This window comes from Mastigoproctus giganteus, chromosome 7 (genome assembly GCF_048544385.1).
Source record: "Mastigoproctus giganteus isolate SK-2022 chromosome 7, ASM4854438v1, whole genome shotgun sequence".
NCBI classification, from domain to species: domain Eukaryota; kingdom Metazoa; phylum Arthropoda; class Arachnida; order Uropygi; family Thelyphonidae; genus Mastigoproctus; species Mastigoproctus giganteus.
The window spans coordinates 50,994,691-51,021,970 of NC_143581.1; the positions used below are offsets into that span (position 1 = coordinate 50,994,691).

A 27,280-nucleotide genomic window follows, 5' to 3' on the forward strand; every position below is an offset into this window, starting at 1 on the left:
AAAGTAGTTCAACAAGGAGACACAATATCTCTGAAGTTGTTTACAGCTGCCCTTGAGGAAGCTTTCAGAAGATTAGACTGGTCGCAGAAAGAGGTCAATGTGAATGGAGAGTACCTAAACCATCAACGATTTGCAGATGACATTGTGGTCATAAGCCACGATCCAAAAGAATTAGAGGAAAATCTTAATCAGTTATTCAGAGTTAGTAAGAATTTTGGACTAAAGGTGAATATGGCTAAAACAAAAGTAATGATGAATGAAGAAGTATGCCACAGAAAGGGATATAATGATTGAAAGAGCAGTAATTGAAATACTTATCTGGGACAAGTCAATGGCTGTAATAATGATAAATGGCTGGAAGTCAAGGGAAGAATAAATTTTGGATGGATAGCATTCAGGAAATATAGTCACGTACTGAGGAACAATATCTCAATTTGTCCGAAACGTAAAACAATGAACCAATGTATACTCCCACTGGGGAGTCACTGGAAACCAATGTTTCCAGTGACTTATGGAAGCAAAACTTGGGCACTCACCAAAAGAATGGAAGTGAAGCTGAAAACTAGACAGCAAAGAATGGAATGAATTATATTAGGAATCAGACTGTTGAATAAGAAGAGAAACATGTGGATTAGGCAGCAAACTCAAGTAAAGGACATTCTTATCAAAACTAAAGAACTGAAATGGTCTTGGGCAGGACACATAGCTTGAAGACATGATGACAGATGGACTAAGAAAATAACAGAATGGTAACCAAGAGGAGCTAGAAGAAAACCTGGAAGGCAACGACAGAGATGGATAGATGAAATTCATGAGATTGTGGGTAGTAAATGGATGGCCATTGCACAAAACAGAAGGAAATGGAAAGTTGCCGGAGAGGCCTTCATCCTACAGTGGATTAAAAATGGATGATGTTACCTAAAAACCACCTGCTCTCTAAAGAGGGAGCAACAAGCACTGAAACAGGATGTCATAGAAGTGTTTCCTCTTTTAAATAAATGGCAGATCAACTTAGCATTGGTAGAGGCATATGATGCAAGAAAGCAAGCTTATACAGCATCAGCCAAAAAAAAAAAAAAAATATTCCCATTCACTCCAAAATTTTGTCTAATTCTAAATTTATTTAAGCTGTCAACTTCTACAGCAGATGGAAGTTTTTTCCAGCCATCAACCGCACGCTGGCTAAAAGCAAACTTTCGCACATCTATTCTATACAACTGTCTTTCCTCAATTTTAATTTATGCCCCCTCAGGCAATTATTCTGGGCAAAAGGCAGAATCTCATCAGCACTGAGCTTGCTCAAACCATTCAAGGCTTCATACACCTCAATCAGTTCACCTCGCAGGTGCCTAGACACCAGACACTGTTAATTTGCAAATCTTAAGGCTTTCTTTGTAAGAGCAACCCTTTGTTCCATTCACTAATCTTGTTGCCCTTCTCTGTACACATTCCAGAAGCTCCACATCCTTCCTAAATGAGGCCTCCAGACCTGTATACAGTACTCAAGGTGTGGCCCGACAATTGCCTCATACAATGGGATAATCACCTTCTTATCCCTGCTAGAAAAATTCCTGTATATCATTGACAAGACACCATGAGCTACTCTTGAAGACTGTCTGCACTTCTCGGTAAACTTCATATCTGACTTCACAATTACCCCCAGGTCCTTTTCATTCTCTACCACCTTGAGTGTAGTACAACACAGTTGATATGTTACTCTGGGGTTACTGCTACTCATATGCAGTACCTTACATTTGTCAACATTAAACTTCAGTTGCCACATCTCAGCCCAACTGCTCAACTTTTCTAGATCCTGCTGCAGCAGCATACTGTCATTTGAGTCATTAACAACCCTGCCAACCTTCGTGTCATCTGCAAACTTAGACATGAAGCCTGATATACCTTCATCAATATCATTAATAAATACAGAAAATGACAATGGGCACAACACTGAACCTTGGCGGACTCCACTAAAAACCTTAGTCCACAAAGAGTAGTGTCCATTGATTACCACTTTCTGTCTTCTCCCACTCAACTATCCCTTTATCCATCGCAATATTTTGTCTTTAATGCCATACAGCCCCACTTTGTACAGTAGTCTTCCATGTGCAACAGTATCAAAGCTTTCCCAAGATCCAAGTATATATCAAAATTATTTTTTGTATCCAGTTCCTTTGTGACCACATCATAGTATCCAGTCAAATTGGTCCCCTTTACAAACCCACACTGTGCCCAAACTATAACCGAAGTGTTGTATAGATGATCCTGCAGTGCTTCTTTAACCAGTTTCTCCATTAATTTACCCAGAATATAAGTTAAACTAACAGGTCTGTGATTACTTGTGTAACCCTTTGATCCTCCTTTGTGGATTGGGCTCACATTTGCACATCTCCAGTCAATGGCTACCTCCCCTGAGTCTAAGGAAGCTCTCATAATTATGGCTAAGAATTTGCTTACTTCCTTTGCCACCTCTATTAATATAACTGGATAGATCCCATCCATCCCAGGTGCCTTTTTTATGTATATATTCAACAGTTTCTCCTCCACTTTGCTCTCAGTTATTAAAAAATCATTTAAATCACTCCGTACTTTAATACACCACTGGTATTCTCCTCCCTGAATAATTCCTCATGTCTAAATGTAGATGCAAAATACTCACTCAGTTTGTTAGCTAATTGAGCAGGATAAACATCAGTCGAACCATTGATGTCAAGTGTACCAATCTGATTCATCCCCTTCCTTCTAAAGTTTACACAAGAACTCTTTGCTGTTTTTCTTTGCATCCTTTGCCAAAGATATCTCATAATCTGCCTTTGCCTGCCTAACCTCCTTTGTGACTTGATTACAGACCAGATTATATCTTCCATAGGCTTCTGTGTCGCATGCATTTTTCTTCTATGCCACGAGTCTCATTAGTTCATGTGACATCCATATATTCCTAAACCTTGAACACTATTTCTTGGTTGCTATGAAAAGCCTAGTAGCTTCTATAATTAATTCTTTGAATGCTTCCCATTTAGAATTTGCTTTTGTTAAGATCATTAGTTGGTCCCGCTGTATAAACTTTAAAAAATGTCTCATACCTCTGTAGTCACTTCTACTACAAAAACCTTTCCCTTTACCACTGATGGTAGTTACCTCTGAGTAAATTCCAAATCAGCACACTGTGATCACTGCCACCTAGTGGCTCCTTTATCAGCAGATTTTTAATGCATGAAGAATCACTACTGATAATCAAATTCAAGAGTATTACTCCCCCTGTTTGCCTCCTAAACATGCTGCTGTAGTAAACAGTCCTCCAATAAATCAACAAATGTCTTGCTGGCATGCGAGTGACCAACCCACAAGTTCCAGTCAATATCTGGAAAGTTAAAATCCCCCATTACAAGACATTCATTCTGATTTACTGGCCCACTCTACTTCTCTGCACAATTGTTCTTTGCACTCATCAGAGTCATTAGACCTATAACATACTCCTACTCTCAATTTTGCTTTCCCAGTGCTCATGTCACAGCAAACTGACTCAACACTGCATTATCCTCCCATGCCAACTGGATGCCCTTCCTTAGATTTTGTGTGTTTCTTAACTAATAGCATAATTCCTTCCTATCCTGTCTTTCCTTCCTGTACACATTGTACTCCCCAAATTCCAATTCTGCATTCCTTATCTGTGGGAAACCACTTCCCTGATATCCCAACAATATCTTTGATGTTTTGACCAGCATCTCAATTTCATCAAATACCCTGGTCGTGTTCCACCTATCTTTTTTACACAATATATTCCCCGTTTCCCTGACAATAGAGTCATAGACAACAACTAGTTCCTGTGGAGCATTCTGCCTTGGGGATTTTCGCTGTTGCCTGATGTTCAAGTGCAAGCTCTGGCGTTGGTGTGGGCAGCTTAGAGCTTGATGGGCCCTAAATTTAAGTCCTTTGGGGACACTACCTTGTTCTTTAAGCTCTCAAAGGCTCATAACAATGCTGAGTTTGTGCCTCATTTCCTTACATCGAGCACACACGCACGCACGCACCGCACGCACGCACACACACTCCCCTTGGCAATATCATGTCTCATTCCTGATTACTCCACACACATCAAACAAGCAGTACATTTCAAAAGGCTGTGATTCGGAGGAAAATCATCCCCCTCAGTTCTCCCTGAGCCACAGCACTCCCACTACCTTCGGCCTTTTGCTTTGCTGCTCTCTGAGGCATGATTTCAATTCAATTTTAATACAATTAAAAATATTACACTAAACTTCTATCCCAATGCAGTAATAATACTATATTTCAGTATAGAGTTTTATCTCCTTCCAAATTATGTTATATTAATTTCATGCCTCCTATTAAGTTTAAGTTGTATGTACTAAATTAAAAAGTTACGTTTGTAAAAAGCGAAGTATTTTTAATAGATAATAAATTTAAATATCTATTGCCACCCACATGGTTCAAACTCTCACACCAGCTATCTATGCCAAATCACCGATTCTAAAAGCTCTATTAATATTATTATTGTTGTACGTTACGTCTATGCAACAAGTTAAAATATTAAAACACATAAGCAGTGCTATAATTTATAGTTTATAATCCTCTGCTGACACTGTTTACACTGATACAAGTTATGTAGAAACTTCCAGTATCTGCCATACTGATATGAAAAACGCCAGCAGATTCGTATGCTACTGTCAATACAATGTTGGCAGAATCGACTGTGGTTTCCTATACAATTACAAGGCCAAATAACGAATAAATGCACAAAATTAATCAGAAAATCACAAAAAAGACTATACTAATAGATTTAAATCAAGTTATACAAAAACAGCAATTTCAAATAAATAAATAAAAAAAGTCGATTGAATGGCTTGTGAACACGACCGGCTTCCATTCACTAATTTTTGGAGATGACAATTGTTTAAAGGTAGCAAAATACCAACGCACTCATGGTAAAGAGTTTGTTCTGTCGTGGGAATTAAGAATTTACTAGGCACTTGAAATCTTGCCATCCACAAAAACAGGAGAGGACAAGGAAGTCCTCCCACTTTCATAATTTTGAGAGTGAAAAGGGCATTATTTATTTTATAATTAAAAAAAAATAAAGTCATGGTAATGTTCTGTTCTGTTAAGCAATCACTGAAAATTGTGTGATGTGCAAGCAAGCACAGGGATGTAGCACTTATTGTTGGCACAACAACTGTAGTCAGCCACAGCAGTAGACAAGCAAGATGAGATTTTGATTTGGAATTGAACTATGTTGTCAAAGCTAAAGCTTAAAGCCTGCATTGCCTTATATACCACATGGCTAATCTCTCTCCCCTCCACTCTGATTATACCTTTCCATTTGATTATCAAAAATCCATAATCAATTATGCAATTATGTCCATAACTGCCTGAAACAGTGACCCCTGAATGGTAATGTTGAAAATAAGTAACAATATACTTTGCCACTGGGAGTGTGTCGCTTAATCAAGCTATATTTGATTCACAAAATGAGTCACTAAAATGTATAGTAATAATTCATGATTTATACCAAAATAAGTCACCCCATCAACCTGAAAATCTGTTACAAATATTCCTAAAATATGCTAAGAACTTTATTTTGAATTGGATCAGAGCTGCTTTTTTTTTTTTTTTTTTTTTTTTTGTGAAATGTGTGTGTGTGTATATATGTGTGTGCACACCCATGAGTGCATGTGAGTACAAATGCTCTTCTTGAATGTAGCAATGATTTGACAGGATTGACATTCTTCAAAATATACCTTTTAAGTGCAAAATACAACTCACTCATATGCAAAAGCTTCAAATGGGAAATACAAACGAGTACTTTAGAGAAACAAGTATTTTTCATTAAATTTGATTAGAAATTCTCTAGTGAAAGGACTAAATACACATCCCTGATGAATAGAATCAAAGTTAAATGAAGTAATAATATAGTAGCCCTAATTTACCTCTCTTTGTTGAACACTTCTATCAACTTCACCTTCATCTTCTTCTTCTTGGTTTTGCTGTTCTTCTGCATAATACATTTTATTTTGGGTAAGCATAAAAAAATGAGGTCGCCATTCTCTATCTACAGGATCTTCAAGATACAGGATTCCATTCTTAACAGCATTACTTATATCTATTTCTCCTGCTAAAATGGAGGTAAAAAAGAGGAAAAAAGATTATTATTTTGTCAAAAAAAAAATGTCAATATAATGATCATAGGTGATGAAAAAACGGGGGGGGGGGATATTAAATGTATTGAACTTTGCAATTCATGAATTAAATGAAACAAAAACATTGTAGCTGCTTAACACTCTCAACTCCAGGTACACAATAACAGTATGATTAAAATTGTTAGTGATTTGTAGCTCACTTAGTGTTTCCATCTCCTTCCATCTGCAACTTTAAACTCCATGCATAAGGAGTATGAAATACTAAATGTAGCAATCTGAAATAAATCACTACAATTCAAAATCTCATTTATTTTTATTTTTCTATGACAGTGAATGTAATAAATCTCATGTTCCCAGTTGCAAGGTTGATGCGATGTCAAATTGCTTCTCGTGTACACATACACAAGAACAGAGGTGTGAACTGCTCTTACCATTGGCAATTATTCTGGAAAAAGAAATGTTATTTGATGGTGTTTATTGATCTAATAAATAAAAAACAAAGAAAACAAAGTGACCATTCAGGTTTTATTTAAAATAACTTCTGTTTTTGAGAGCAATTTCTTTACTGAAATGCAGCATTGTAAATAAAGTGGATATTAACAAGGCAAGAGAAAAGTTTTTTAACATATCTTTAAAATGTTGTTCTCTGTTGTTCATGCTTTCCATAAACATATATAAAAATTAACAATTGCAAATGACAATAAATGGAACTGAAATTTATCAGCTTTCATGCTAATGGCTACTGCCTCAAAATAACACATTATCCAATAGTATGGAATTTCATCATTATGTAACTTCAGCAATGAAATGTGTAAACAATAGAGCCTTATTAATCAATCAGTTTGCCTTAAAATCAATCAATATGCCTTAATTCTAGGAGCAGTAAATAAATCCGATGAATTTAAAGTATTGGTTAAGTCATCAAATGACCTCCTTAGGTTATCAGAAAATGGTGCCATTCACACAGAGGGGAAGCAAAATTTGAATATGGGGAGTACAATGTGTACCGAAAGAATACAGTACAAGATGGGGGGGGGGATGCTCTTGGTTTGGAAGCAGACAGAATCTTAGGCAGTACACCAAGTTCACATGGGTGGCCTGTGTAATGTTGAGTCAGTTTGGTGTGACACAAGCATTAGAAAAACCAAAACGAGATAAGTAAGGGTAGGTTAATGACTGTGATGAGTATAATGAACAACTATACAGGCAAATAGAGTGGGTCAGCAAATCAGAATATCATATAATCGAGGATTTTAACTTTCCAGATATTAACTGTAAATTGATGGCTGGTTACTCCCACAATAGCAGAAATATTCTGGATTTATTGGATGCCTCTTTTTTATAGCAGCATGTTAGAGAAGTAACAAGAGAATGTTTACTTGATCTGATTATCAGCAATGACTGTTCATGCATTAAGAATCTCTATATAAAGGAACCACTAGGCAGCACTGATCATAGTGTATCAATGTGAGATTTATTTAAAGATATAACTGCATTCAAGGATGAAGGGCATGGATTTTGGTTTTGTAAAGGTGGCTACAATGGTCTAAGACAGTTTTATACTCTTGAGTGAGACCAACTGATGAAAATAACAATTACGAGTACAAATTCTAAATGGGAATTATTTATGAATGTAATATTGGACGCGCCTAAGCATTTTAATGCCAATTAAGAGATATTGTTCAATGTTCAGACCTAAATGGTTATTAAATGAATTGATAAGACTAGTGAAAGAGTATAAAATTACATGAGATGACTATAAATTATTGGGGAGGGGGCACAGAAACCTATGGTAAGTACAAACTAGTCTGCTATAAAGCCACTAAAGGGGGTTTGGTAAGCTGAGGCAGATTATGGGAGCTCCTTGGCTAAGAATGCAAAGAATTCTTTGCTTATATTAACACAAGAAATAAAGTGGTGAACAACATTGGCCCACTGCATACGAAAGACATAACTATTAATGATCGCGTACAAGTTTCTGAAAAACTGAATAAATATTTTGCATCTATATTCATGTATAAAGTTCTTACTGATAGGGATACCATATATATATATACCAAATTCTAACTGGAAGCTAAATAAGTTTGTGATAACAAAGAAAATGGAAGAGAAATTGATGAAAATAAAAGTAAAAAAGGCACTTGGGCTGAGAATCTATCCAATTATATTAAAAACAGTAGCAACAAAAGAGGTAAGTAAATCTTTAGCCATAATTATGAGTGCATCCTTGAATTCAGGGGAAATCCCTATAGATTGGAGATGTGCAAGTGTCTCTCTTCTATTCACAAAAGGGAATCTACGGTAAAGAGAGTAATTACAAGTGGCCTGTAAGCATTACTTCTCTTCTGGAGAAAATAAGGGATTCAAAGATTAAAGAAGCAATTTTGATATGGGTATGTTATATCAAACATACTCATTCATTGGAACAAAGGCAATATGACCATATTGTGCCTGCCAGATTATACCTGATGCAATTTTTCTATATTAGAGAGGTTAAGTGTATTGCACTAAGAAATTTTAGAAAATACGAGTTCATATAAATGTGCATCAGCTCCAATGATATAAATAAGTGTAATAGTTTCTCGTATTTCTAATTCAGACCAGAAAATATTCTGCTGTTGTTCATTCTGATAAAATGTGCAGTTCAATACGATATGTTTCACTATGAAATCAGTACTGCATAGTGCAATGGGGTGAATTTTTTTTTGCCTGAGAGTAAACAGAGCTGTTTAAGGCACATGTATTCTCTACATACTCTGGCTAATAGAACTTCATGCCTACTTTGGGGAGAGCTGGAATGCCACAATAAAAATTCTTTTAGGATGTGCATTAGTTTGTTATATTTATCATTTTTACGAAAGCCTCAAACATGAAAGGTATTAGAACTTTTCATGCATTACTCTTCTTTTATACAACTACTCACTCTGTACAAATCTCAAATCTGCCCTGGAATATTGTTTTCACATCTAGGGCAGTGTCCCCATAACGTCTCTCTCAGGCTTCTAGATTCCACTCAAAAAGGGCAGTTAGGTTAATTAATGACCAATCTCTTACAAAGTATCTCCACATCTAGCTTACTAAGCATTGTTTCTGCTGCATGCCTTTTCTACAGATACTTTCATGGGCACTGTTCTTCTATAATTCTTCCTATCTCTTCCAAACCAATTTGAATACATGCCACAAACAGTCAGCATTCACTGACCATACAACTTAGAACTCACAGAACAAATTTTTCTTAATCCTCATTTATCCCTTCAACTCCAGTTTTCTGGAACAACCTCCTTTCACATGTACACTGAATGGACAGAAATCATAGGATACCCACCTAGTAATGGGTAGGCCCACCTTTCGCCCAGATAAGGGCAATCACACGGTGAGGTATTGAGTCCACTAGTTCACAAAAACATTCCACAAGTATTTCTATCCATGCTGGCTCCACCGCTGTCCATAATTTCGTAGCATTCTTGGGTGGAGGAGCCAAAGCTCGAAAAGACCTTTCCACAACATCCCAAAGATGCTCCACAGGGTTCATGTCCTGTGAACGGGGAGGCCATTTCATGGTGGTAAAATCTGCGGAATGCTCTTCGGACCATGTTCTAGTCACCACAGCTCTGTGGGGAAGGCGCATTGTCCTGCTTGAAAAGTACATTACCCTGTGGGTGCACGATGATAGTTCTAGTCACCACAGCTCAATGAGGAGGTGCATTGTCCTGCTGGAAGAGTCCATTGCCCTGTGGGTGCACGATGACCATGAAGGGATCCAGATGGTCTGCAAGGATGGAAATGTAACCTGGACTAGTCAGAGATGCATGTAGACGTACCATAGGTCCCAAAGTGTGCCACTTGAACACGCCCCAGACCATTACCGACTGTCCACCTGCCTGAACAGTTCCTTGGTGATGATGGGTGCATAGCTTTGTGTGGTTTCCGCCAGGTATGCACTCTCTGGTCTGCTCAAAATAACTGGAAATGGGACTCATCGGACCAGGAGACCCGTTTTCAATCATCCAAGGTTCAGTGCCGATGTTGTTTCACCCAGTTCAGGAGTAGAGTCCTGTGTCATGGTGTTAGCAATGGGTCTCTAGTGGGTTGGCACCTCCCGTAACCTGTTGTGGCTAATGATCCCTGATGGTCTTGGTGGAGACATTTCTGCCACCTCCCTCATTGAAGTCAGCAGTGATTTGTGCCACTGTCACTCTCCAGTTAGCTGAAACAATATGAGACAGATGTTGACGGCCACAACCATCCACCACCTTTCTGTGCCCACAGCGCTATTTATGATGAGATGTTATTCCCGATTCACTCTTGATACTGTCAAATGGGGATAGTGCAATTTCTCTACCACATCTGCAATATAGTGACCCATGCATCAGGCACCCACTATCTTCCCTCTTTCAAATTCTGTCAACTCGCAACGTTTATCCACACTGACATTGAATTATCATCTATGTGAATGCAGTGTAATGCAGAGGTGCAGGAACGAGGTATCCCATAAATTCTGTCCTTTCAGTGTATTTCCAGAAAATTAATCTATAGAAACTTAAGTCTAATATCAACAAGCATCTTCTTTCATCTGCTCAACCTTCAATCCAAACAGGGTGCGAAGTAATGTAGGTTTTAATACCTTTTATGTGTGGGAGTTTCATTTAAAAAAAAAATACAGTACTTAGTACCATGCATGGGTTGAAGGCTGGCAAGACAGGAAACATTCAACATTAGACTTGAATATCCATAGATTTTTGGGTACATGTGAAGGATTGTTGTTTCAGAAAGCAAAAGTGATAAATAAGAATGATGAAAAGTTGGTTCTGTGAATTTGAAATTGGGCAATGAATGTTTGTATCTACTAGTTGTAGTACGAGTTCATTCTGGTTTGGAAGAGAATGTGATAATTACAAATGCTAATTCAGAAGAATTGAAAAAGCATATAGCAGAAACTGAACATTTATGAGCTAGAATGGAGAATTCTGAATATTGTCCAGAGCATGGGAGAGGCTTTAGGGACACCACAACAAATGTGTGAAGAATATTCCATGGCAATATTTCCTTGGGCTTTGTATAAGACTTTCTTGAACTAGTTCCACTCTGCCTTCACCAACTTTTGTTCAGCCACCACCTCAGCTGGCATTGCTTCACAAATTTTCTGGACAACTTACAGGTCTACTCAGTGGCTTCTTTTTAAACCAGGTTCAAAATTTATGCATAATAGTATTGGTAGAGGCTTGAACCAAGGTATGGACTGCATCTTCTTGGGGTTGGTAAATTCACCATGATTACAGTTTTCTGATTATGCTGCTACCCACTGCAGCACACACTTTTGGCTGGTGAACAAAAACTTGAAAATTTGAAACCAGCTGCTTGAAAGTGGTTTCAAGAGTTTGTATCATGTACCCTATTCATATAATAACATTTTAGTTTTGTGAAGGTTTGTGGTGGACACCCTGTATATTTTGCACCTGTGCATACTAATCTCAATTTGTTCATGAATTCTGAAATCCCTCCAATCATGGCTACAGCACCATCTGTGCATAAATCTATGCATTATGCTTCTTTTTTTATCTCAGAAAGGTGACTAATAAAGCAAATTGGCTCAGGTAAAGAAAGCCGGCACGAGAAGCATGCAAAAGTTCGACGAAATTTACTGGTAAAAGTACTTTGCCGTAATGGCATTTGTATTGTTGCTCGCTCAGTAAACAGACGGTGAGTGTTATCAGTCTGGAGTAGAAGTTGAATTCCACGGGAGCTTGAAATACTCCTGAAATGGGGGGGGGGGGGGGACCTGACCTTTTTTCTTTAGAACCACTAATTGAATCACGAATAGAGTCATATTGGAAGTTCTAGCGTCATAAAAAATGTTTGTAACATAGTTTCACTGGCAAACTCTCTCGAAGTTTGCCACACTTCTCGTGTGGGCTTCCTTTGCCTCTCTCTCTCTCTTCTTAATAAACAATTTATCCACTAGTCCACCAGTGATTCTAAAGAAAAAAGGTCAGGTTATCCCCTCCATTTTGGGAAGGTTTCAATTTCTACTCCTGACCGATAACACCCACTGTATGTTTACTGAGCGAGCAACAATACAAATGCCTTTACAGCAAAGTACTTTTACCGGTAAATTTCATTGAACTTTTGCGTGCTTCTCGTGCAGGCTTTCTTTACCTTCGCCAGCAAATCTTCATGAATTTGTAAATTATACTGAGACTTGATATTACATCCAATGCAATCTACCTGAAAGGTCCAGCAATTTTATTTACATGTACAATTTTACATATTTTTATTGCTGTTGGTAAAACATGCTTCTCTCTTATTATACAAGCTCTTTTGGTTTTAGAAATTAATAATGCTAATTCGAAAAAGGCCTCTTATTAATTTATTAGTCAAGTGTGTTTTGGAAAAAAAAAAAAAAAAAACAAACTTGTTTAATTTTGAGTGGAATAGGCAAATTGAAATCACCCATAACAAGGCATAAAAATTTGCTTGCCCAAAATATCTGTAAGTAGAGGCACCTGTCGCATTCTTCACAATTTTCTGATCTGTAGCACCTTCCCACTCTCATTTTACCATTGTTTCAAATTATCTCACAAAATACAGGTTCTGTGTTCATCTAAATCCTAAATCTAGAAATGCTTTTGTTGAGCAATGGCTGCATTTGACATGACCCACCCCTCCTATATATTGTTAGGTATCCAAGACTAGGATTTAAGTTTATCATTTTTATTAATAACACTCTTGACATTACAGTAGTTACAATTCAGACAGAGTGTTCTTGTTGGACTGTTTGCTTACCTTGACATATCCCCTGAAGTTATTTAAGTTTGGTTCACTAACGTTCACTTGTATTTAATTTGAAACATCACTACACTTGGCATATCTTTCAATAATGGCTTTTGTGGCCTCATACAAGAACTCTTGTGATGGGCAAAAGCATTACTCTGACCAACATCAGATAAATGCATTCTCTATATTATCTCTGCTCACCTCCCCAACTTTCCCTGAATCATTAAGGCCTTCTCAAATGACAGTAGCAAAGGCCCTTGTACAATCTTTGTTTAATTATTCCATCTCTACAAAATAGGTTCCTTCACTAGAAGGGATCATGCTGACAAATTTTGCCCAAAAGCCTTGGAATGCCCTTTAAGTTCGGTTAATTCACAAAACTTTCAGCATATAATTAATTATTCTGACCTGTCACCCTGAATAGTAGAGTGACAGGTTAGAATATTTAATCATGTTTTCCATCACTGTGCATAGATGAAGTCTATGCACAGTGATGGTCTGCTGCCAGTCAAGTGAATAGGATTTAAACACAGAACTGAGACTATATTCACAAGACTATGTTTAGTATACTGAAAGATTTTAAAAGTGTCATATATTTTAATTTTCTTGCATTAATCTTGTTGCTTAGTAAACAGCCTTCACACTGCAAAATAAGATATAAAAATATTTAAAATAAATAGAAAAGAAGTTGTATTCTCAGTAAATATTTATAATTATATACTTGTTGTGGCACTTTTATGAATTTTAGTTTGGCACTTACATACCTTTATTCAAATAAAAAATATTTATACTCCTTTATTTGAATACAAAAGTTTGTTACTATGTGTCTTATGAAGTCATTTTTAAATAGTAATTGCAGAGTTAATGAAATTTTTTTATTATTTAATTTATTATTAGCAAAAGTTATTTTGCTAATGATGTTTCAAATTAAACATTTTTACACCATTTATGAAAATTGCTGCTAACTGCAACAAATTATACCTGAGAGGTGCAACCTGTTGTTGTTGTTGTTGTGATGGGGGTTTAATGGTGCACGAGCTGCTGGGGCTATAGTGCGCCTATTCATAGGAAAATAATAAAAATCAAATTTCAGATAGAATCAATTTATGGTTTATTAGAGTGATGTTTAAAAATTTATGATACAATCCAATTTTTTTCAAAAAAGAGAAGAATTTGTTGATGTTTGCATCGTCACCTATAATATTTTTTAATGTCTTCGGTTCCGGAAGATTTTTTAGGGAAAGGAGGATGGATATTCTGTCCTGATCATAGTGAGGGCAGTCAACGAGAATGTGTTTGACTGATAAGTTCGAGGAACAATGTGGACAATGAGGAGGATCCTCTCCTGTAAGTAGGTGAAGGTGAGTCAGATATGTATGTCCTATCCGTGCTCGTGCAAGCACTACTTCTTCTCTTCGTACTGTTTTTGGTGCTAGAGCGCCAAAGCTGTGGATCCTGTTTCAACTGATAAAGTTTATTATTGCTTTGGGTGTGCCATAGCTCTTTCCACATCGCAAGACATGTTGTTTGTATGATATGATTATAGTCATAGATTGGAATAGGAGCAAGGGTTAAATCATAAGTTGATGGATTTTTGGAAGTTTTGTCAGCGAGTTCATTCCCTTTTATCACCGAATGGGCTGGGATCCAGCAAAAGGTCACTGATTGATGACGTTCCTCAATTTTTAATAATAGGCTTCTGATTTGATTTAATATAGGATGAACCATATAAGAAAAGTTTTGTATTGCTGTAATTGAGCTTAGAGAGTCAGTGTATACAATATATTTTAGATATGGGTAGAGATTCAGGTTTTCTAAAGCTAACTTTATTGGATGAAGTTCTGCAGAGAAGCTGCTATACTCAGGTGGAAGGGAAGCAGAAATGATTGTAGAGGGAAATACTGCTGCTGCTCCAACAGCTGAGTGTGATTTGGAGCCATCAGTATATATTGGCAATAAACTAGCATATTTCTGAATATGGCTTGCATGGAGTTCTTTCACGTTGAGTGACGGTAGAAGATTCTTTCCCCATTTTTGAAGATAAGTATCACAAGTTAATTGTGGAGGAGGTGTCCAAGGTGGGAGAAAGCATTTCACTACGTCTAGCCTGTTGACATTAGGAATATTCCAACTCTGTATTATTTCAATTAGGCGTAAGCCTGCTGGTCTTATTTTACTGGGTTTATTTCTATAAAGGTTTTGCAGTGGTGGATTAAAGAGATATGGCCCAATAGGATGCTGACAGCAGTTCTGTATTCAGGCTGCATGCTTAAGAAGTAGTGTTTTCCTGCGGAGACAAAGAGGGGGCTCATGTGCTTCAATATATAAACTTTGGGTAGGGGATGTCCTGAATGCGCCAAGGGCAATCCGCAGTGCACTATGCTGTACAGGGTCCAACCAGCGTAGTGTACTCTTTCGGGCAGAATCGTAGATTGGAGCACCATAATCCAAACGGGATCTGATCAATGCTCTATATAGCAGAAGCAAAGATGTATGGTCTGCTCCCCAAGACATTGCAGATAAAGCTCTGAGTATGTTCAGTTTTTTAAGGCAGGAAGTACGCAGCGATTTAATGTGCTCAAAGAAATTTAATTTTCTGTCAAGGATTAATCCCAAGAATCTGATATTGTTGGTCACTGGAATGGTAAAATTTGACATCTGAAGTTCAGGATCTGTATGCATTTTTCATTGATTACAAAAGTGGACTGCAACAGTTTTCTGCTGAGATAGACAATAGCCATTGAGTCCTGCCCACCTTTGCGCCTTATTCAAGGATAACTGCAGTTGCCGTTCAATGGATCTCATATTCTGAGAATGGCAAGAAATGGAGAGATCATCCACATAAAGATAGGTCTCAACTGTATTTGGAAGTTCTTTTGTTATAGAATCAATTTTAAGGGCGAAGAGGGTTGCACTCAATACAGAACCTTGTGGCACTCCTCCTTCCTGTAAAAATGTCATAGAAAGCGAGTTGTGGTATCGAACTTGGAACGAATGATTCTGGAGAAAGTTTCTGATGAATATAGGAAGGTTGCAAAAAAATTTTATTTTGTTGCACAGAGCATTAAACTACAATACATAAATAAGCTTTCGGCTGGGTGGCAGCCTTCATCAGATTAAAATACTTGAATGGAATAGAGATGCACTGCCAGGATGGTGCGTGAGGTGCGTGGTTAATTGTTTGTTGATGTTTGTGGCTGTGACGTATGGTGGTGACGTGGCTAGCGTTTGTCTATGGATAGAATTACTGACTCTGTGATGGGATTAACTTGACAACCACTGTTCCTGTTTAAAGAGGTATCCGAGCATTTTATATTTAACGATTCCAACCAGGTATGCCTTAGGTAATGGTGGGACCTGTCCACAACCACGACATTGCGGTGTGGGTCGATGTCGTGGTGGGTTGTCCAGACATGCTCGGCGATAGCTGAGTGTTCCACATCTGCCAAACGGATCGCCCTTTTATGTTCTGAGAGGCGTTTCTCGAGTCGACGTCCAGTCTCTCCAAAGTAGATGTGGAACACTCAGCTATCGCCGAGCATGTCTGGATAACCCACCACGACATCGACCCACACCGCGATGTCGTGGTTGTGGACAGGTCCCACCATTACCTAAGGCGTACCTGGTTGGAATCGTTAAATATAAAATGCTCGGATACCTCTTTAAACAGGAACAGTGGTTGTCAAGTTAATCCCATCACAGAGTCAGTAATTCTATCCATAGACAAACGCTGGCCACGTCACCACCATACGTCACAGCCACAAACATCAAACAATTAACCACGTGCCTCACGCACCATCCTAGCAGTGCATCTCTATTCCAACTGCCATTCAAGTATTTTAATCCGATGAAGGCTGCCACCCAGCCGAAAGCTTATTTATGTATTGTAGTTTAATGCTCTGTGCAACAAAATAATTTTTTCGCATTATGAATCTGGAGCACGTAGGCCTCTTTTATTATATAGGAAGGTTGCCTCGTAGACCAAGGGCATGGAGGTCGCTGAGAATGCCATGATGCCAGGTAGTGTCAAATGCCTTCTCTATGTCAATGGAAACCAAAACGAGATGTTCATTTTTTACGAAGGCATTGCGAATTGCAGACTGCCTTAATCATGAGATCTAAGGAGGACCTGTTCTTACGAAAGCCATGCTAATTATTACTCATTAGGTGTTGTGTTTCGATTGTCCAAACAAGTCGATTATGAATAATTTTTTCAAGTAATTTACAGAGGCAACTGGAGAGGGAAATTGGTCGGTAATTGTATGGCCTTGTAGGGTCTTTTCCAGGTTTCAAAAAGGCAAAAACTGTGGCATGATGCCAAGAGATGGGATAAATGTTTTCCATAAATATTCTGTTATAGTAGACCAGTAGTATTTGTAAATTTTTATGACCAAGGTTTTGTAACATGATATACGATATTCCATCTGGCCCAGCAGCACCGTTGTGTGTCGTTTTCATGGCATGTAGAAGTTTGTGATATTGAAGAGGCTGTTATACGGAAGGAAAACTGAGGTTCGAAAGTTTATGGCTCGTTCTTCGGTCTTGGTCTTTATTTTCTGAAAATCCACAGAATAATTTGAGGCTGCTGAAACTTTAGCAAACGTTTTGCCCAAAGCATTTGCTATGTCCTCAAGAGCAGAGAGTTCCTGCCCATTCCATGAAAGAATTGGTGAAGGGGTTGTAGGGAATTTTCCAGAAATCTGTCTGATTTTCTTCCATATTAACCTGGAGTTAGTGTTTCTGTTTATGGTAGATGCAAAATGAATCCAAGAATTCTTCTTGGCTTGCCTTTGAATGAGACATGCTTTCGCTCTTAGTTTCTTGTAATTGATAAGATTAGTCGTGGTCGGTGATCTGCGAAATAAATTCCATGCTTTTTTTAACTTCTTTGCTTTTGTGCAGTCTTCATTCCACCAATAGTTATGGTGCCGTCGGGACCGAGGATTCGACAATGGAATTGAACACTTAGCTGCAGATAGTAGGTGTGCAGCGATATAATCTGTGGCTTCATCTATCGACTGTGTACGTATATATTGCTCATCCAAGGTGACAAAAGATTGAAATTTGACCGAGTTGGCTTTAGAGAACTTCCATTTCCTGCAGTGAAAAGATCACAAATAATCGGAAAATGATCACTGCCCAAGGGGACATATCTAAAACAGACCACTCTATGATTGGAAACAGAATCGGGGAACATACTGATAGATCGATTGCAGAAGTTTGTCCAGTTGGTAATTGTATGTGAGTGGGTGCACCAGTATTAAGAACAGTAAGGTTTTGTTTGTCTAGAAAAGTTTCAATTAGTCGGCCATGTGTATCTACTTTTGTTGATCCCCATAAGGGATGGTGGCTATTGAAATCACCCAACAGACAGACCGGGGGTGGCAATTGCATTAGCAGGTTTTCGAGATCTTGGTAAGAGAAAGTATGACTTGGTGGGAGATAGACTGATGCTAGTGTTAAAGCAATCTGGGTTATCAAACTTACGGCAACAACTTCAATATCAGTTTGCAAAACAATTTGTTTGGTCGGGATCTTTGAGCTGATGAAGATGGCCACACCTCCATGGGCAGCATTTGAAGTATTATGATCTTGTCGATAAATGGCATAGTTCTTTATGTTGGTGGAAATTTGTGGAGTTAGGTAGGTTTCCTGTAGACAGAAACCAACTGGAGAATAGCGGTGAATTAGGACTTGAATATCATCATTAAGGTTGCTACGATATCCTCTGCAATTTCATTGTAGAATATAAGGCATTATTGGTGTTTAATAGAAGAAGCTGTATCTGACTGTTTTATTTAATGTGGTTGGCTTGTGACGTTCGGGCTTTGGTTTGTCTTTTTTGGAGAAGAATGGTCAGCCGGTGTCCATTTCTTCTTCCGCATGTAATTCTAATATAGTTTCTTGTCTAGATGAGTCGAATGTATCCATAGATGTTTCTTGGATATTCTTTTTTAAATGTGAGCTCCGATTATTTGATGTAGAAGCAATCACTGTGGGAGGAGAAGGAGACGTTGCTGGTACTGTAATTGCAGTATTATTTGCCTGGTTCATCTGCTTAGGGGTATTGGACTGTTGCTGGAAGAGAACAGCCCAAGCCCAGTCAGAGATTGAAGTGTTTGTAGGTACTGTAACTTTGGTTTGGGTGCCCACTGATTGATAATTTTGCGCAATACTGGCGTATGTACGCTTAGTCATACTGGGAGCAATTACTTTCCTTGCTTCTTGAAAACTTACTTTATTTTCAATCTTATATGTCACAATTTTCTTTTCAGTTTTCCATTTCTCGCATGACCTGGAGTAAGCAGGATGGTTGCCTTTACAGTTGGGGCAGGCCATTTCTTTTGCTGAGCAATCACTTTGAGTGTGTTCAGAGGCCCCACAATTGGGGCAAACTTGATTTCCTCTGCATGTCATTTGAGAGTGCCATACTTTTGGCACTTAAAACATCCCAAGGGATTAGGGATGTAAGGCCTAATGCGACAAAGTAGATAGCCTGGTTTTATCGATGTTGGTAGATTTGGTGTATTGAAAGTGAGAATAATGTTCCTTGTAGGTGCAAGTATATTGTCTTTTTTAGTCATAATCCTTTTGACTGCAATGACATTTTGGTCTTGAAGTTCTTGCATTATCTCCTCCTCCGTGACATTCAAAAGATCCCAGCTGGATATAATCCCTTTAGATGTATTTACGGTAGCATGGGGAAAAACCTTTACTGGGATTCCAGCAAAGTTGGCAAGGTTCAGTAGTTTCTGCAAATGTCCATGGTTTATTGTCTCCACTAGTAGGTCGCCTGATTGCAGTCTCTTGACTGTCTTAGGCGATCCTGCCAGACTTTCCAGGTGTTTTTGTATAACAAACAGAGAGAGGTTACTGAGAGGCTGATCTCCAAGAGAGTGCATTATTAGAAATGCAGGGCAATTTGTCGCTGAGGAAGTGGTTTTCAACCTCTTGGGTTGCGACGTGTTATGCTCATTGTCTAACTCTGGCCGAGAGCTTGTCGGCTCGAGAGGTGGAAAGGCTTGTTGATCCATGTTTGCTCCTTTTAGCCCTTAGCAGATTAGCTTTTCTGCCAAGATTTCCGGCCCCGCCACGGGGAGGTAGGAGCAGTGCCCGGTGTGACCAAGCGTAGAGTATTAAGTGTTAGTAGATGTATGAAAAATAAAGAAAGGTAGCTTTTCTTTCTTACTCTGTACAAGTACTTTTTGTGACAGTAGTTGATATAAAAAATAAATTTATTAGGACAGGAACTTAATAACTTTAAATCGCTTTTAGATAATCACTTTTTCAGCACAGAGAAAAACGCTCGATCACATTCGCTTGGCACCCGGGGCCAGGTGCTACCTGTAACCAAGTAATTAGAGAAAATAATTAAATCACAACAACAGAGTTTATTTATCATATTTTTACTATGTTTAGGCATATCAATTAGTTCCAATCGACGATGAAATTTGTGTTTTGCTTTGTAGATTTTTTTCCCTAGTTATGGTGCATTAATCGTATTTAATCACATTTTCAGCAGAATCATTTGTTATGATTTATCTTTATCATTCTTATCAGAGCAGCCATGGTCTATTCACTGGTAATAAACAGGCCATGACAGAAATGCAAACATTCGGAAACTTTCATAGTGGCAAAGTGTAACATCAGTTAGCTGCCATTTAAAACTTGGTGTACTTCTGGTGTTTCCAGCCCCATAAATTTCTACATTCATGAAGGTAGATGCAAAATATTTAGTTTATTAGGTTCGTCAAGAACCTAAACAGGATCATCAACAGTTATGCCATCCATATCTAAAGTTTAAAGAATAACTTTACAATCCAGTAGGCTGAAGTATCATGTACAACTAATCATAAAATAATGCATCACCATAACTACTAACTTCTGTAAGCCTGAGGAAAACAGATTTTACAGAAAAAAGCACTAAGTTTTCAGTGCTCTTTCTTCTGTAAGTTCACATTGCACAAGAAATTAAATTTCACTGGAAAAATACACATTTTATATTAAAATAGAGCCATATGATGGTTTACCAGCACAGTATTCTTTTAAACATTAACTTACCTAGAATTTTTCTGTACAGTCAGTCCTCGTATAACACGTGTTTACACTACACGAATTCGATCATACACGATTTATAAATAGGGGAACGATATCTTATATAACACAAACCGAATTCGCTTATGCACGATTCACCTTTGTGTTTGCAAGAAATGGCAGTTGAACGCAACACGATGGGAATGAAGAGAAAATTCTGAAAATGTTTTTTATATCAGCGAAGGGGAAACACATTTCACCATAATAATGTAAAAACCAACACAATTCCAGCTATCGGTATAATCGCAAATGCAATTAGATCAAGTGGAATCAGTTTATAACAGATTCCACTAGCAGGAACGCAACTGGAAATTGTTTTTATTGTTTTATGGCAGTAACCCCCAGAAATGTGCTTTAGTAAAATGTGAGGTGTTAATAGTGTATCTCTGCCTTTACGGTGTTGTTTATTCAGTTGCTACACATGCGCAGCTTTATTTATGTGTATCAAGCGTGCCTCCTCTTTTTGTAATTGTGCTTTATTCCCTAAAAATGAGTAAAATACTTAAAAGGTGTGAAAAGGAAGTGTCCTGGTGAAGACACTGCAGATTCAGAGAGAAAAAGAAAAGCAATATTGATAAACAGAGGCGGACTGAGTCAAAAATTCTTACCCGGGAAAATTTATAGTGGCCTCACATACTATGGTTTATGGCCAAAATCACACTGGCCTCCGGCCCACCGAGGTTTCCCCGGTAAGGCTTATGGCCAGTCCGCCTCTGTCGATAGAGAAAAAAAAATATGAAATTGTGAAACGCTTTGAGCGAAATGAAAGACTATGTAATATTGCACGTGCTATAGGCCTAAACGAGGCAATGCCGAAAAGTACAAAGAATGCAGAGAAAATAAAAACAACTTCCATAGCAGGAACAACTCAAAGTGTAATTAAAATCCATTAGATTAAAACACAAAGAATTGGAAGAGATAGAACGGCTGCCATCTGTTTCGATAGAAAATCAAACACGGAACAAGTTAGCTTCCGATAGAAGTAAAAGCATTAGCAATATTTTATTACGTAATAGTCGTAATAAAATACTTACGTATTTTATTACGATTATTTATTGTGTTCGGTAATGTTTTGGTTACAAATGTGTGTTCAATCTTGGGTGGTCGGCACCTAACCATATTTTTCCCATAGGGCCTGTTGTTTATATTGCACGAGGGTTTCTAGGAACACAACTATTGTGCTATACGAGGACTGACTGTATTTGGATTTATGTTTGAATATTCTATTACACATCAACTGACTTTGACTGCTTGCAGACTTTGCCATCGCCAGAAATATTCAATCAAAGTTTTGTTCATAACAATGGCCCGGGTGTCTTGACTTGGTTGTCAGGAGCATTTCCCAAGCTTCATTAGCATTAGTAAGGGCACATGATGCAAGAAAGCAAACTTATATAGCATCAACCAAAAAAAAACACTCACACCCCCTTCTCATTTCACCCATCCACCCACTCCAAATGTTTGTCTGGTTCTGCCTTGAATCTGTTTAAACTATCAACTTCTAACAACGACAGATGGAAGTTAGTTCCAGCAATCAACCACCCGCTGGCTAAAGGCAAACTTCTGCACATCTATCCTACAACTGTCTTTCCTCAATTTGAATTTATGCCCTCTCAGGTGATTATTCTGAGCAAGAGGAAGAATCCCATCAGCACTGAGCATGTTCAAACCATTCAAGACTTTATATACCTCAATCAGATCACTTCACAGGTGCCTAGTCTCCAGACACTGTAATTTGAAAAACTTAAGCCTTTCTTCGTAAGAGCAACCCTTTGTTCCATTCACTAATCTTGTTGCCCTTCTCTGTACTCATTCCAACAGCTCTACATCCTTCTTAAAATGAGGCCTTCAAACCTGTATACAGTACTCAAGGTGTGGCCTGACCATTGCCTTATACAAGGGGATAATCACCTCCTTATCCCTGCTAGAAAAATTCCTGTATATCATTGACAAGACACCATGAGCTACTCTTGCAGACCATCTGCACTACTCAAAAAACTTCATATCTGCCTGCACAATTACCCCCCAGGTCCCTTTCACTCTCTACCTCTGTCAGTGTAGTACCACACAGTTGATAAGTTACTCTGGGGTTACTGCTTCCCATATGCAGTACTTTACATTTGTCAATGTTAAACTTCAGTTGCCACCTCTCAGCCCATCTACTCAAATTTACTAGATTCTGTTGCAGCAGTGTACTGTCATTAGTGTCATTAGCAACCCTGCCAACCTTCGTATCATCTGCAAACTTGGACATTAAGCCTGATATACCATCAATATCATTAATGAATACAGAAAACAACGATGGACCCAACAGTGAAGGGACTCCATTAATAACATTAGTCCACTAAGAGCATTGTCCATTGATTACCACATGTCCATTGATTACCACTCTGTCTTCTCCCACTCAACCATCCCTTTATCCATAGGAGCAATTTGCCTCCAATGCCACACTGCTCCAATTTGTGCAGCAGTCTTCCACGTGCAACAGTATCAAAAGCCTTTCTAAGATCCAAATATATGATATCAAAATTATTCTTTGCATCCAGTTCCTTTGTGACTACATCATAGTATCCAATCAAACTGGTCAGACAAGACTTCCCCTTAACAAACCCATGCTGCGTCCGAGCTATAACTGAAGTCTTGTTTAGGTCAAAAAGAAAGGATTTGAACTCAGTTATTCTCTTGCTCACCAGGTTGAATACCCTCTCACACTCACTCAACACTTCTATAAGGATTTGTTAAAATGCCAAGCATGACTTGAGAATATGACTAATCTTGTTGCCCTTCTCTGTACTCGTTCAGAGTACAGAGAAGGGCAACAAGATTAGTGAATGGAACAAAGGGGTACTCTTACGAAGAAAGGCTTAAGTTTTGCAAATTACAGTGTCTGGGGAATAGACACCAGCGAGGTGATCTGGTAGAGGTGTATAAAGCCTTGAATGGTTTGAGCATGCTCAATGCTGATGGGATTCTTCCTCTTGCTCAGAATAATCACCTGAGAGGGCATAAATTCAAACTGAGGAAAGACAGATGTCGGATAGACGTGCGGAAATTTGCCTTTAGTTAGTGGGTAGTTTGGTTGGTGGAACAGACTTCCATCCCTTGTCGTGGAAGTTGATAGCCTAAATAAATTTAAGGGTCAGCTGGACAGGTATTTCGAACGAACGGAGGGTGAAGTGGAAGTGTTTTTTTTTTTTTTTTTTTTTTTTGGCTGATGCTGCATAGGCTTGCTTTCTTGCATCATATGCCTCTACTAATGCTACTATCTGTTATATTTCAAGCTTCCATACATACTTGTCAGTTCCCCAGCCAAGGACCACTGCATATCAATCGTTTCTTCTTTCATAATAGCATCCAGGTTCTCACAATGAAATTGACAGAACTGATCCCACAAAACAACTATTGTTTGATTTATTTCTTTATATTTAACAACATCAAGAATTACTGGAAACAACCATAAAAAATTTCAAATCTGTACATGATGCTATAACAATTGATGAAATTTGTGCTTCCTATTTACAAAAACAACCCTTTTCATTCTTTCACACTATGTAATCACATGCAGCCACTTTCTCACTGACAAAAAGAACAGAATTTTCTCTTCTTGTATCACATTCTTCACAAACCTTGTAATAAAAATGACTACAATCAAGTCAGAATCATCCACCTGGTTTAGTCTGCTATGGCAATCAATTTACAAAATAAAATGTAGGATTTGAAAACTTTTCGTAAAATAATGCATATAACATTCTTCAACATATTTAAAAGCAAATTATCGGATTACATGGATGTTAGGTATATTGAACTGAAGAGATTTTCAAATATAAGCATAACATTTAAAAGAGACAAGCATATTGCTTTATTCAAACAAGAGAAATATAAATAGACTTTCTATATGAGTGGGGATTTTTGTTACCAGCTTGCTTTGCCTGTTTAAGTTTGTTTTTAACAGAAGTTTGAAATTCAGACATTCTTTTTCTTAATTTCATCAATTTGTCCTTTCTCAAATCTTTTGGATCATGAACTGGGTTTGAACATGAGTAATAAACTAGTATTTGCTGTTGTACTTTTCAATATGGTAACTCTAAAAAGTGCTCATATTACTTCTCACCACTTTTAACCTCTTCTTTAAACAGACTTGTCAAAGGTTACCACTATTCTACCAGTCAAGTTACACATTCAACCAAAGACAGCCGACAAGCATACACACATGCTTCAAAATCTTTTTTACTTCAGTAGCATCCACCATTTAAAAAAAATTGTTTAAAGTTATTTTTCCTTTTAGCACTTCTTTATAGATAGTACTAAGCTTCCACCAAGTATTTGTCCTCTTTCGCAGAAAGGTATACAGCTTCCTTTGCAGTACACAAATTAATAAAATGACAAGGACAGTCTATTACCACGAAGTGCTCAATATCGTTCTTGAATACCCTTGCTACTTCAGTTTTTAGGCCTACCATAAAAGAAGCATTTTCAACAATAACTGGCAAACAGTTTTTTCAAGGGATCTCAAATGCTTGCAAGTTTCTCAAAAGAAGATGTACCCTACAGAGCAACTTGAAGCTGCTTTCAATTTGATGATTTTTATTTATTTTTATTTATTTATTTTTTTTTGAAATGGGATATAGCTTGGAACCACTTTGATTATTGCCATCTGTGGCAATCAAAATTGGCCCATCTTTCAGAGCCATAGCTATCTCTTCTTTTGAAATTTGTGCAATTTCACTAACAATGCCTGTTTCTTTTGTTCTTTGGCAACTATTTTTTTGTATTTCAGTATTGGGAAACATTTCTGAACCCAACCTACATATCAGTAAAATTCAGAGTAAGAGTATGTTCTGTGACAAAATATAGAAATAAATTTACAGCACGTATGATATCGTCACCATGAAATTCAACATTTAATTTTGCACTTTTTTGTATGCATTGCACGCCATTGTTACGTTTATTTGTCTTCCCCTGCAATACCTTTTCAGTTCAAACCACTTTAAATTAAAATATCACATTTACATACTGTATATACACAAGGCAACTATGTTCCTCTTTTCAGATATTATAACACATGGAAAATGTTGCTTATATCTTCTGAATTTTACATTGTATTTCTTTGGCATCTTTCTGAAAGGCATTGTTAATTAGCTTTGCACAACCCAAGTCCAATGAAATATCACAAATTGCAGAGAACAATGCTATTATCATGTTTCTATTTTGCAATGGAGACTAGCATAACATGCCTGATTGCCAATTTGTTAAAAAAAAATAAGTGGAAATTTGAAAAATTAAAAAAAGAGAGAGGGAGAAAATAAAAGGAAAAAATCCAATTTAGTGTACTTTTCTTATCATTATTTTTAAAAAACTTTTTTTTCTGAAAAGAAAAAAGACAGAGAAACACTGTCACCAACTCTGTTATGATAGCAAGATAGAAAAGGATCAAACTGAATAAAAAATGAGATTCTCTGTCATAAATTAGGTAAGCTAGCAGCTATGCATTACGTAAATGTAAAAATTGCCTGATTGGGTAATGGGAGTGGTGTGACATAAATAGATAACCATTCATCACAAACTATCATGCAACTGTGACAGTGTCAGTCACATGAAATAGAAACAAAAAATATTGCAAATTGACATACTAACCCAAAAGTGAGTTCCCTGAACATTTATGAGCCCTAAGTAGCAAGTTACTTGTTGCTGGCTTTTTGGAGTGGATATCTCCATGAAATTAACTTTGCACATAAATGCTTATGAATATTAATTTGTTCTTATTCTGACTTGGTTGTTCAATGTTAGAGTGAAATTAATTTGAAAATCAAATCAGAATTTTTTTTAAAATTAAAAAAAAAAAAACAGCGAGATTTTTCACATGGAGAAAATATTACTTGAAAATTAAATTATTACATCGCAAAATGATATCTCCCTAAAAGCCAGATCATCAAAAAGACTTTTGGAAATATGTTCGCCGAGAAAAGCACCCAAATGTAAAAAAATGCAGCAAGCTTTTAAATTCCTGTTTTGGTTCCACATATCTATGTGAATTGGCCTTTTTCGCATTCGAAATAAAGAAAAGCCGAAGAATCGCTCTACTCTTACGGACTTGCATACAGAAGATTCTTTACGGTTGGCGTTATCACAGTATATCCCCGATTTTGAAAGCTTGGCAGATGACATTAAGACACAAACTTAACATAAATTAAAAATTTACAAACTTATGAATTTAAAATAAGAATTCTGAATTGTATTTAATTTTAAAATTTATAAAT

General features: G+C 37.4%; 1 protein-coding gene across 1 annotated transcript in view; it reads right to left on the reverse strand.

Annotated features, from left to right (window-relative positions):
• The window catches only part of sl (small wing phospholipase C gamma 1), a 602,812-nt gene that overhangs the window by 257,201 nt on the left and 318,331 nt on the right, over positions 1 to 27,280 (reverse strand). Inside the window, exon 14 of the mRNA XM_090377657.1 lies at positions 5,946 to 6,130. Coding sequence (XP_090233783.1) covers positions 5,946 to 6,130 — 185 coding nt within the window. The remainder of the gene's footprint in view (positions 1 to 5,945; positions 6,131 to 27,280) is intronic.